The sequence below is a fragment of the Caloenas nicobarica genome, chromosome 4 (assembly GCF_036013445.1).
Source record: "Caloenas nicobarica isolate bCalNic1 chromosome 4, bCalNic1.hap1, whole genome shotgun sequence".
In the NCBI taxonomy this organism is placed as follows: Eukaryota; Metazoa; Chordata; class Aves; order Columbiformes; family Columbidae; genus Caloenas; species Caloenas nicobarica.
The window spans coordinates 47,997,064-48,010,472 of record NC_088248.1 but is presented as its reverse complement, the minus strand read 5'-3'; the positions used below and the strand labels follow the sequence as shown (position 1 = coordinate 48,010,472).

General features: G+C 35.2%; 1 protein-coding gene across 7 annotated transcripts in view; it reads left to right on the top strand.

Moving 5' to 3' along the window:
- MICU3 (mitochondrial calcium uptake family member 3) overlaps positions 1-13,409 on the top strand; it is a 53,011-nt gene that overhangs the window by 20,143 nt on the left and 19,459 nt on the right. For 3 of the 7 annotated variants that reach the window (XM_065633359.1, XM_065633360.1, XM_065633362.1), the window contains exons 5-9: positions 346-393; positions 1,801-1,883; positions 5,902-5,973; positions 7,303-7,341; positions 11,002-11,097. In XM_065633359.1, coding sequence (XP_065489431.1) covers positions 346-393; positions 1,801-1,883; positions 5,902-5,973; positions 7,303-7,341; positions 11,002-11,097 — 338 coding nt within the window. The remainder of the gene's footprint in view (positions 1-345; positions 394-1,800; positions 1,884-5,901; positions 5,974-7,302; positions 7,342-11,001; positions 11,098-13,409) is intronic. The other 4 variants (XM_065633363.1, XM_065633365.1, XM_065633364.1 and 1 more) reach the window with 2 other exon arrangements.

Below are 13,409 nucleotides of genomic sequence, written 5' to 3'. Positions count from 1 at the left end.
AACATGAAGCTAAGTTTTCAATTGATATAGCACATGCACTTACACAGCACCTATTAAAGTCAAGAACTGTATTCAAATAAATTCAAATATTTGCCGTATTTAATGTGTTCCTTCTCTAAAATACTGAAAAACAAACCCAAACAAAAAAAACCCCACCCCATAGATCAATATTTTAGATAAATAACTAATTGACCAGAGTGAATACGGTCACATGCACACAGATATTCATATGTATATGCACATGTTATAAAAATTCTCCTTCTTATACATAGATTTAATGTTTTCAAGTTTAGGATGTGTAGACAAGGTGAAACTAATATGGCATAACTTCTTTTTTGTCTTCAGGCGTGATATCTTACACAGAATATTTATTCCTCTTATGTATTTTAACAAGTAAGTATTTTTTGAGACAAAAACCCCCAAAAGTTCTTTACAAATTTCTAAACCCTGAATGTATTACTGTACATTACAATACATTTTTTTTCTTCTGCGTATACCAATATTGAAAAAAATGTATCATGCATCTCTTAAGTCTGTTTGAACCTCTCCTGTCCAAGTGGAATTTTGTGTTATATTTTACTTAAGGGCTTTATTGTCTGCAACAACTTTTACTGACTGTTGAGAAAGTTTACCTTCAGCTAAACTCCAGTTAAGAGCTTAAGTTTATTTTCTTTGAAATTCCTATAAAATTTCTAGTTGATTTTACTGAGGTTCATAAGTGATATTGAATACAGGGAGAAGATAAACATTACTGCTGGTTTGTTTCACCTATTAATGCATAATGGGTGACATCAATGAGAAAATGATAAAATATAAAATTGGTCAAACTAAAGTAAATGTTTATTTATGTTAGGAAACACTAACAAATTTTAGTACCTATTCTTCTACCAACCATAAAAACAAAGTAGAAGAACTTATAGCTACAGTGTAAACTAAGCCTCATAGAGACTTTGTTTTGATATTTTACAAGGTGTTTTGTGGGAAGGAGTGAAGTATTTTACATGTCTTTCCTTTGTATGTAATTAAAACATTTCTATTGGATTCATTAGGTTTTTCTTCAGACATGATTTGGATTCTTGTTGTGAATCAGAGTAGGAACTTGACCCTGAACCCTTACAATCCATAACTGCTGAATCAGTGGATATTCTTCCATCATTTCTTTGTGATTTGGACTCTGTTGGCCATGATTTATCCATATTGCAAATCATTGAGTATCACCAAAATGCCACCTAAAGGTTTCACTTCAAGTTACTTTCAAAGGCCCCATGTTTCAGAACTGATTTAAAACTCTAACCTGATTTCAAATTTCAGTGACTCAAAGTGTGTAAGGAAATTTTGAGTCTCTTTCAACACATCGTTTGTTTTGACCAGAAGTTGCATCCTGTACCTTTTTTGCAAAACTTTCAGAAGTGTCTTTTAGAATGCTGTATTTTCATAGAAAATTTATTTTCTATGAATTTGTGTTTTGTAATATAACATGGATTCTAGTTATGAAATAACACTCTTAACTACCTAACTAGCCATTCTTGTGTGATTTTTTTTTTTCTTGAATATTTCATGTTCCATTTCTACTGTATATTTACCCTAATCTATGAATTTGAGAGCATGCCCTATTTTCATAACATGAATAGTATTGTTTTATAAATGTTAGGATTTGCATTTACCATGCGTACAAGTGTACTAATTTAAATTAGTTGAGGATATGGCTTTTATAAGCAGATACCAAATAATTCCGTGGAGCTTTATACTTGTTTTATTTCCAAGCAAATAAATAATTGAATGGAGGTTTTTTTTTGGCAGAGCCACACGCAGGTTTTAGAATTGCTTTCAACATGTTTGATACTGATGGCAATGAGATGGTGGACAAAAAGGAATTCTTAGTGGTACGTATATTTTCGGTCTTGGAATATTTTGATGTAGTCTTGAAATTCATTTTTTGTCTAGATTGAGACTCTTGATGATGTCAGTGATCACGATTGCCTTATTAAATGTAAATAGGAAATGTAATGTAACATAAATCGTAAATGGTAACTCCTTATTACAGTGCATGGGTGTGTTGTATATAATGTTTTTTGAAACTTAACTCCAGTTTTTATTCTGGACCATTTTAATTGCTACTACATTCACAGATAATTAGACCGTTAATGTAATATTGCTGTATCAGTGGTCAGCAGAATTATTTAATTGCCATAACGATGCAGTGACTTAGGAAAGAATCTTTTCCTGGGAGATGACTTCGCTGTGTTATTCATTCTGCTTATGGTCCCAGGCGACCTGAAAATATTGACTGACATAATGTAACACTATCATCTGCTTCGGACAAGAAAGTGTCCTCAACACACTGCACTTCCCTGAATTCTGCTTTTCGAGGAAGTGATATACAACCAAGCGAGGAAGATGTGAGGTCTGGAAGGACCTTCTGGTGGCATAACTTAAGCAGAACAGGGCTCATTTATTTTGGAAGCTCTCACCACTTGCAAATTATGGCATGCTAATACTTTTTTCTATTCTAATACTAAATGGACATATTCTTACATTTGCTAATTCCTACTACCCATCTCGTCTAGTGGAAGGAAGAAGCCAGCAAACATTGGATTGATTAATTGGCCAAAGGAAAAACAGAAGAAGAAGAAGGAAAAAAAAAAACAAAAAACAACAGAGTAGAATAGAACAGAATATACTATTTCAGTTGAAAGGGACCTACAGTGATCATCTAGTCCAACTGCCTGGCCACTTCAGAGCTGACCAAAAGTTAAAACATGTTATTAACGGCATTGTCCAAGTGCCTCTTAAACACTGGCAGGCTTGAGGGATCAACCACCTCTCTAGGAAGACTGATCCAGTGTTTGACCACCCTCTCTTTGAAGAATGTCCAGTCCTAATGTCCAGTCTAGACCTCCCCTGACACAGTTTTGAACCAAAAAAGTCTTTCATCATTCCATAAAACAGAATGTGGTGGAATAGACTGACAAGTTTGGTTTGTTTTGTGTTGTTTGATTGTTTGTTTAAAAGACTTCCATTACAACAGCTAAATGAGAGGAAATTGAAGCAGGAGGCTTTGTCTTGCAGAAATTGATGCTGAAAATGAAATCAAATAAGGACATAAAGCAGGAAGGAAAGACAACGTTTAACGATGGATATTGCACCTTTAATTCTACTATGCTTTTATAGTCCTCTTCATGTCCTTCTTCTTATTTGCTCTGTTTCATGGTCCCTGATAAAAATTTCTCCTCCTTAGTCTCTTCCTATGACCAGACTTGGTGGACAGAAGGAGAAATTTCAAACATTAGATATACTGTTCTCCACCTTTTGTTGTATTTAACAAATTTGTATAGATTAAGCCAGACCCTTACACTGCCTGATTAGCGTGTCAGTGACCTCTCAAAAATTACAGCAAAACCTCTAAGACAGAATGTTAGATCTGAAGGGAGGGGAGATAGACAAAAATAGATAGGTAGGTAACACAGATAGATAGTGTCTGTGTAAGTAAAAGTAAATATGAAAATAAAAGTTGATTTGATGATGCTGCAGATGTGATAGACCTGGCCCCAGAACACATATTTGGCATCTGTACTGGCCTTGCTTGGGTGTACAGCATTTCCTGTGTGCCTGGAAGCAGGAGACTATAAACGTGCCATTTGAACTATTAGCCAGTGTTTGCAAAATACTTTTCCATTGATTAAAGTCAGCTATCATAAAATTGGAAGTATAGTGAATACTATTCAGTTTTACAAATAAAGAGACTTTCAAGAGATTGATGTTATGTGATTCTTGAAGAGTATGTGTAGTGAGAGTTGAAAAATACTTAATTTTTCTGATAACAGCTTTAGTCTTTTTGTAAATTAATTCCTTGGTGTTTGTGCTTTTCTCTTTGCTTATGTCATAGGGCTGAGGTCAGAGAACAGAAGGATTGTGTTCCCTTGCTACATGAGATCTTATTTTTGCTGCTTTCAGCAATCAGTCTCATTATCCTATTTCAAACAGTGCTCCTATGAAAGTACTCCTAGATCCTTTTCACATTCACTTTTCTATTCCCTGGTATCCTATAGCACTCTTTCTGAACAAAAGATCCGTTTCCAGAAGTTTAGCAAGTGCTTTAATGATGAATGCAACAGAATCCTACTCCCTTTGCCTCTGTGGCAGGGGAAATACACCCATGGGTGCATTGCTTTTTACCAATCTTTTTTGATTTTTCAATTACTGCCACTCTTCTCTCCTACTTGATGGCTTGTCACAAGGTTTTTTCTTTCTACTTCTCTCTCTTAATTTACCTTTCTTTCTGCAGTTTTGGGTTGCAAACTGTGTAATACTCTAGGCCATCCAGCTAAATGTCCTATCGTGACTCTTTCTTTGTCAGCATAGGTAGCAGTAGTTTGTGTCTGTAGGTTTGCAAAAAACAGAAAAAACATACCAAGATCTGTGAATTGACCCTGTACTCAAAAATAGATACAGCGACACGCAGAGTATTCTGGTCTGTATCTGCCTTATAGGCAGTTCCAGAACACAGTAGTCAATTTTGGAAATTCATTAAACGTTATTTATAGATGTGTTTGCTGTTTAATCGCTAGGCACTGTATTCATTTATTTCAGTGTTGTTGTACCCCTACAGTAGTGTTTGATGATCCCTTTGTCTTACTCATCTGCCTTCTCTGAAATATGGTATTCTGGAATTTAATTTGGAAAATTTGCTTGCAAAATTTATCACACACACTTTTATCTTTCACATTATCATCTCCGGGCAGCTCTGTGTGTGTGTCATTACAGTATCAGGTTTTTATCAAACTTCCGATAGGTAAAATCAGGTCTTTGAAATGACTACTACAGTTGCATATTTGTGGTACCACCATCTGTATGCCATGATGTTTGATTCTGAAAATACCATATTCTAGATAGGACACATTTGTCAGCCACAGCGTTTATTCTTTTTCCAGCCCACTTTGAGAACAGCAAATGCTACAAGTGGCAGTACAATATTTTCACGTGCAGTTTTTGAAAAGCTGAAGTTCAGTGGTAGAGGTACAGATGGCATCATAGTTAATACTGCTCTCTCTTGCTGTGAAGGGTAGACATTGTGACACTTTTTAATAGTTTAGGAATATTAATGAATATTACTATAAATAAAACTATTTAAAGAATACAGATGCTTACAAAAAAGGATAAGTACAGACCAGTTCTTACTCTGGAGACTTTATCATTTCCAAAAATAAATATGCGCAAGAATCTGTGTGTTTTAAATCTTGTATTTGAGGTTTTCTCAGAAGTCATGTTTAAAGCTCTTAATGTAGAGAAAGTTGTGAAAGGGGTATTTTACAAGACCTGAAGGTATTCTTTGAACAGACTTGAAAAAAAAGGGTACTTGATAAATTACTTTGAGTAGTAGTTTGTTGCTGCTGAAGGGAAATGTTTTACCCCCACCAGGTGTTTCCACCCCTCCCTTGTGCCAGCAGGAGTAAGAACTGAATCTGGTTGGAAACCAGCAATAAAAAAACCAAGACTGATCCAGCTGACTACACAGCCACACACGTACTAATTAGTACCTGACAAGAAAGGATGTGCCTGGAGGTGGTGGAAAAGGCTGGAACTCCCTCTCTTTGTATAGGCTGCTTTGGCTAAAATATAAAGCTAAATAGACTGTTCGTCTTATTGTGCTCTCAAATAGAATTATTAGCCTTACTTTGTGAAAAAAATACTTCCTTTTTCCTTTCTGTGTGATGGGTAGAGTCACAGAAGGAACACAAAGGCATGAGTATGAACAATAAAGCATCATTGAAACACTGGTATTTTAGTAAAGAACTACATTTTAAAACTGTTTGCAGTGTTCCTCGTGATGAATCATTGTTATGCTTGTGAAATAACCTGAAAACTAAATAAAGATAAAATGTTTTGGGTGGGTTTTTTTAGCTACAAGAGATTTTCAGGAAGAAAAATGAGAAGAGAGAAAGAAGAGGAGATGAAGAAAAACGTGCAATGCTGGTAAGTTAAATTTAGAATAGTTGCAGCTGGTATTTGGTTTGTTTTCTTCAATGTCAGATGAAATTGTGTGTGTGTATATTCCACTAATCACTTTCAGTTATTTTTAAACAATATATTCATATCATTAAAATAATATGTATAACTAAAGAAAAAAACAATATTTAGCCTAAACTGCAGTTGTTGGAAAAAAATTACGTCATCTATAGAAAGGAAAAAAAAATGTTTAATTGTTGTATTACATACTATGACAGTAGCATTGATTCCATTTTGAATCTATAAATGAAGGAAAAGGGAATAGTAATGCCCCAGTGTTATTGTCTATATTATATGTCTATATGAGTGAGAGATCTCAGGGCAAGACCAAACTGTACTTCTGCCCTCATAACTACCTGAAACTGTTCATGTAGATGTACTGATCCTTACGCTTGTTATTAACATAGTAATTTAAAAATAGCTAATGTTGTAAGTGAACTTTGATTTTATATTCAAATTATTTTTTTTTTTAAATACTGCTTATGACCAATACAAAATGTTTTTAGTTGCTTATATTATGTGAATAGGTTTTTGTGGAATATTGAATACTCATTTAATGTCAAATTTGCGTTTCTTATGTGCATAAGAAAGGTAAGTCAGAAATAGACAAGTCTGTGGTGGTTTGTCTGGAGGGTGGAAGCAGTAGCAGGAACTGATTTTACTGTTGGACAAGTAAAAATCAGGGACAAGTCTCTGTCAAGCCCACAGCAGAAAAAAACCCTTGATTTCCATGTTTATTGCAAAAATTCCTTATTATAAGAAACATTTTGACATATATGCAAAGCTTCTTTATAGTGCTCATTATCCTTTTGTGACCACAGATGCTCGATCTCAGATCTTTGTCCCTGAAACCACAGGAATTTTGTATTTCAATTAATACTTTTTAAACCTTCCCCGAGCACAAGAAGGCATCTTTTCTTCCGACGCAGGAGACCTTCTCAACTTTTCAAAACTATAGGTCAATTGTTGAATCTCTCGCACACTGTTTACTCTGAACAAAGGAAACTTAGACCCAAAAGAAGAGTTTTTGGAAGAAGTAAAGAATACAAAATGGAACAATTCTCCTGAGAGTAATCTCTGTAACTCTGTACTTCTCTTTTGAAAATTTAAAGAATGAGATAGAAAATAAACCATTTTTTCTTCACTCTCATTTTATAAACAAACAAACAAAAAACCTAAATATAGATAAAATGAAGATTTACTTGTCTTAACCTATTCTGTTGTTTTAATTTTTTTCTTTCTTTTGGCTTCACTCTGACGTGATACTTGGCTTGGCCCGTTTTTGCTGTATGTCAGCGTCTTCAACTTTATGGATATCATACTTCTACTAACAGTGTATGTACTCTAATTATTTTCAATTTATGCAGTCTTCACCAGTCAGGTGAAATAATATGCTGTAAGATAATTTACTATATTTATCTTTTTCATCAAGTAAATGACTTCTGCTAGTCAGTAAAAACGTGATGGATCTTTACTTGCATAAAAGTTTGTGCATGCTTGTTGAATACATTCTGAAACAGGCAAGCCTACCAGAGGGAAAGGTTGCTCTCTCAATTTATGTAAAATGAAGGAAACAATATCTTTAAGGGACAGGACAAAGTATATATTAGGAAATTATAGACGTGGTTTTAATTAACATTTGTAAATTAAGTCATCCTGCATGAATCATTTGATACAGGTCTGTCTTGTCTCCTTGTGTATAATCCGAAGTAATAGCTCATCAAATTGAAAGAAGCCAGAAGAGAGCTTCTATATTCTTGTGCTTCAGTTACAGAAAAAATAAGTAAGAAATTTCAGTGCTGAACTAGAATAGGATTTTATAGAAAATAGTCCCTGTATTTATGGAGGCGACAGTAACCTTATTTTCAATCATTTTTGAAGAGCAGGAGAGAGAATCAGCCAGAGAGAGATCTTCTGGGTTTTTGAACGTCTTCACCCTGACTTGCTTAATTTTTGGATCATAGCAGAAGTAAAACTTGTAAAAAAATGTTTCATGGGATGTTAAAGTAGAATAATTAAACTTGTTTTGGTATGATTATTGTGATATTCAAAGTGAGGGAGGGAATGTACAAGAATCGGATAACTAGTGCAATCACAGTTTTAAAGTCTGTTTCTTTATGTACCATTCACAGGAATGCACAGATTTATTTCCTGTGCGGTTAGCAAATACAGTTTGGGCAGTATACAGGAATGAAGTCTACAAGAAAAGGTGCAGTGACATGGTGTAGATGCTGCAGTGTTGTGAGAATAATGTAGGAAATGTGAGGCCATAAGATTTGATGGATTGTAGATGAGGCTTTACTGCAGTGTAAGGTGCTGTACAGTGCTTGCCGTGTTCCTGTACTGCCTGTTTCAAACTGAAACCAAACTATTTAGTCTTTCCTACTCATATAATAGTTTCCAACTTTAGGAAAAAAATCTCTTTCTAGATGTGGTCCACTCCAGCCAAATCCTAACTCTGTATCAAGATGATGCCCCGGTGCCCACCATCTTTTCCTGCCCTCCTGAATGGAGATCTCCACACAAAGGAGACTCAGATGTATAGGAATTCACAGTATCCAACAGTTCCCTCACCCCAGAATACTGATATTTTGGATTTCTGTTTCTCCTACGGAAATGAGAACTGTAGCGGCCCTTTCAGTTTCCCTTGGTGTCCTGGGTCATTGAAGGTACTCAAGGCCAAGGAGATGCAGTGCTGAAATGCCTGGGATAGTCCAAGGTGCTGTGTTGGGCCCTTTTCGTCACTTCATCCTTCAAAACCATTCTAATTTTTTGAAAAATGTCAAAGTCCGTAAGCCATAGGATGCATACAGTGAAGTTTTAAATAGGTTAAATATTTTTGTCTTTTCATTTCCACAGGTTAATTCTTTCAAGTCATGTTCTGGTGCATACTGCAGTTGTGTGTTAAGACTACTTCGGCATGTATTGCATGAGTGCTCTTACTAGCCAAATGCCAACTGGAACATGATAATTATGATGAGATGCATGTAAGGAAAATAAAGCGTGCATGTCCAGAAATACTAAAGCCATTGGCTAAAGTAAACCTCCAGTAAGAGAACAAATTCAGCGAATACTTGAAATAGTTATTTTATGGATAAAGGATTAAGGTGGTGTTCATACACATGACCCAGTAAATACCACAGGGATAAATAAGTGTAAGAAAGAAACTGAAGCCCTAAGGACCTAAGCTTGTACACACTGAAGTAAACCTGTTTATTTTGAGTTTAGCTATTTAGAACGGAGTGGAGTTATATATGAGAATACTGCGTCCACAATGTAGGCACTGTTACTCCAAAATATGAGAAAGATAAAACCAGAATTTTTCAAAAAGGAAACAAAAGTATAATATACATAAAGCATAGATATAATTCCTGGTAGTTTTCATGTTTCTTTGATGACAATTTACCGAAAGAGCTGAGTTGAATTGCTTAGTGGAGAAAGTACATAATAGAACTTGTAGAAGCAGTACACAGGTTGAAAAAAAATTTATATTGTTTAGTGTACTTCCACCAAATATGTTGTGATGTTCTGAAGCCAGACACACTTCATATTCAATATCTTAATGCATTTTTTGTAGTTTTTTTCCAAATTATGTATTGGCTTATCGCAGAAATACTGTTTCTGTTGGACTAAGGACATTATTTGTATACAATGTAAATTTATATAATAATTCATATACAGAAGCATGTGTTTAAATATGTAAAATATTCCTGAAGCAAATTAATACAAGATGGATCCATAAACACTGAGCCTCATTACATTGGTAAGAGCCCTTACATAATATCTGCACTTGTTTAACTGTGTGTCACTGCTGGATGTACTGCAAGTATATTGAAGACCTGTTACCTGAGGAGATACTGTGCTAAAGAACACTGAAGGAAAACGGAAACATAGAAATCATTCTATGTTTCGCTGTTTGAAGAATTAAATTTATATTTCCATGATTTACATAATATGGAATATATAGAGACAATAAACCTTTATGATAACAGTCTGGCTTTACACATCATACAGCAGTCACATCAGTGTAAATCTTAGAATAGTTGACTCAAAAACCAGTGGTTTTCGTTTGTAGTTAGAAGACTAAAATTCTGTCTTTGTCTTGCGTGCCCAGATGGATGTGAGTGGGAAGCCCTGAAAGTAGAAGACCTAATTTACATAGACTTACGGAGAGAAAGGGGAAAATTCATTTGGTTGCAATAACCTTAGCTGAGTTCACATCGCCTCTTGCTGTATTTAGGATCACCTGCCCTAGATTATTTGGGGGAGAAAACAAATAATTAGGTAGATCTTCCAAGACTAATTGCTAGATGAAGGGAGGCCTATTTTAATAAGAGAGGATTTTTCAGGATTCCAAATATGAAGCATCTCAGAGTAAAAAGGTAAGCATATTTCCCTTGGTGAAATTAAACACTGATAGTTTGTTTAAACAAGGTAAGTTTGATCATCAGATGTGCATAGTGTTCTCTTGATGAGTATGTTACAGTTGAAGTTGGGCTTATTAGGCTTGGGTTTTGCTTTTCTTCGCTGTTGCAAGGATCGCATCCTGATTATTGGATGAAATTGATTTTTCATAATGAATTAGATGGTAGCATTTTTATTTTGACCAACAGGAAAACAAATTTCATATCATAAGATATGATCAATATTGTTTGGCAAAAAATAACTGTTGGAAAAAACAACAGCAAAATACTGAGTTCAGAGGACATTTTCACATGTACTTTTAATAAATATTTTCTCTATTTTTTGGGGGAAGGTGGAATCTGGCAATACGTTTGGCACAGCCAAGTATGAGTAATAAACACGTAGCTGTAAAATACTAGTGTTTCTTTGATTTACAGAGTGTCATGTAACTGGGTAGAAATTTCTCTGTGTAGAAGGAAAAGAATCAAGCCATGCTGTTGAAGATCACTTGGAAAATATGTTAAGGTCTGTAAGCAGTTGTTTTATTGTTCTTTGGTTCTCAAACAATTGTGCTTCTTGAAACTTCTGCAGGTTCTTAAAACAGAAGGAGAGGACCTTGTCCCCAGAAGCTATTGGGATACTTTGAGACGTAGCACAAGCCAAGCACTCTTTTCGGACCTTGCGGAGGTATAAGGCAACCTCTGTCTCTGGTCCATAAACAGACTGCTATTTCATTTATTTCTGTTCTGTTTATTTTCCTATTTTACGCACTTTGCTTCTTTCTTTTTTTTTTTTAAAGCCTGAAAGTTCTCAGATGAAATGGATTTGGTTCCACACAGTGCAATAATTCAAAGTTGTTGTTTCCGAGTAAAAGCAAAGTTACCTTTTCAAAGAGTTGGAAGATCAAGCCCTCTTCAGTCCTTATAAAAAAAAGCATTTTCTGATACTAGTAGTGACAATATTTCACAGTTAGAGAAATAATTCAGGAATACTTTGTCATTTCGACTTGGTCCAGTGATGTGACAACTTTAACGAGAGTTGCAGCCCTTTAAGCTTTTAATGCTTAGGTCCTTAATGTGCTTTTTCTATATGTTATCATAGCTGATCTTCACAAAAACAGTATCATGCAAAAATTGTTTTAATTGTTCAACTGAACCAAAAATGTTTTAAGGTAACTAAAACAGCCTGTGAATATTACATGATCATTATGGAGGCCTAGCAGTATCACTGTGCTGTCAAATTAATTTCCATAGTTCTTTGACTTCTAATCCGATTCTTGTTTCAGGATCTGTTTTCAGACAATTAAGACATTTATTTGTACTGATCATTTAAGAGCATTAGAAAACTAGATAAATCAGGCTTTTCTGTGCCCCCTACAGTAAGGGTGATTGCTCTGCTGGTTGTGGCATTAAAGGACATAGAGCAGCTCCCCACTGACTCTCTGGTCTCAAGTCCCGTGCTTCATATGCAGGATCGTAATGAGAAAAGAACATGGAACTGAAACAGACCTTCAGGGTAAAACAATCCCTTTCTTTGCTTCATAAGCAATGTGTGCTCCATATTAAAAGTAGTGTTTTGTCCCTGCTGTTCCTCTGCAGAAGCCATTGAATAACCTGAGGACTTGGATGGACTTTCCAGGCTAAATTTACTTACAGTCCCTTTGTACCAGTGTGTTGTCCCTTACTTTTCACAGGGCTTTTTGTCTTTAGACTTAATCTTCTTACTCGTGGTTGTCTTTATAAATGCAATCATAGCCCATAGTTTTAATTAGCGTAGGCTAAACAAAGTAAGGTCTTAGATTTTTCTTTTAGGGTAGAATCTACATTTCCCAGGTATCAACTGGGTCTCTTTGTACCTCTCTCAGCTTGAGTTCATTTGCCTTTGAACAAAAGAAAATGTAGTGTTACAGAACTGAGTTTTAGACCAATCTTTCTATCAATATTCACAGTAATAATATGTTAACAGTAATCCAGCAATAAAGCAGTATACCGAGCCTTTTTTTTTTGCTTTTAAATTGATGAGGTCCTGAGCTATGATTCCAGTTGTTAGTCCTTATTTATTCCACCAAATTTTAAGGCCCAGAACATCAGTGTTCCTGTCTAGTCAGCTAAGGGAGACACAGAGGGGAGAGAGGGCTGGTCTTTTCATTGACTATTTAAGGAGCTTGGGGCACTGAGTTTTCTGAATTGTCATCTTAATCCACAGTTAGTTGGCATTAATTCAGTCCCAAGTATAGATACACTTAAATTTGGTAATCTCTACACAACTTTAATTTGAAGAGAGAGATTTTTTTACATCTGATGCCTCAGGCTCTTGTCTGTAACTGCAATGTACTTGAAGCTTAACAGCAGTTAAATTAAACATCAATTTAAATTGTCCATAAGATGTATAAAAAGTCTCTCTGCTCACTTTTAATTCATTTTATGAAAAAAGAAAGTATGCCCTTCATTTGCTTCACTGAGAATTTCCCACTTCTCACCATAATCATCTTTGTCTTGTTTGGTTCAAGTTTGAGCCAGCTGGCTTTCATCCATATTCTTATCTCCCCCAGGTACTTTCACATCTGAATGATGTTAATAGGCATCTCTACTAAGAAAGTGGCATAAAGCTAGGTGACACTGGAGTCTGTGTTGTTTCACAGCCTTTTGAGAAGGCCTTGTGTAAGTTGAAAGGAAGTGTAAATAAGGTTCGTTGTTACAAGAATCAACTTACAAGGTCTCTTTGCTGGGGGAAAAGTTATTTGTCACATCCAGTTTCTTTGTAGGACAGTTCACAATATTGTTCCTGGCATTCCTGATTTAAAGCAACTACACTATCCTGTTGGAATATGCCATTTACCACTGAGTTCAGTTTGTGGGTTTATTTTTAAATTACTAAATGAAACTGGAAATCAGTATGGTTGTTATCACTATTGAAAAATCAAGGACGTGCAGTAAGAAAGCTCTTAGGAACTCAAAACATAATATGCATACTTCATTCTCACGATAATGTTGCTACAA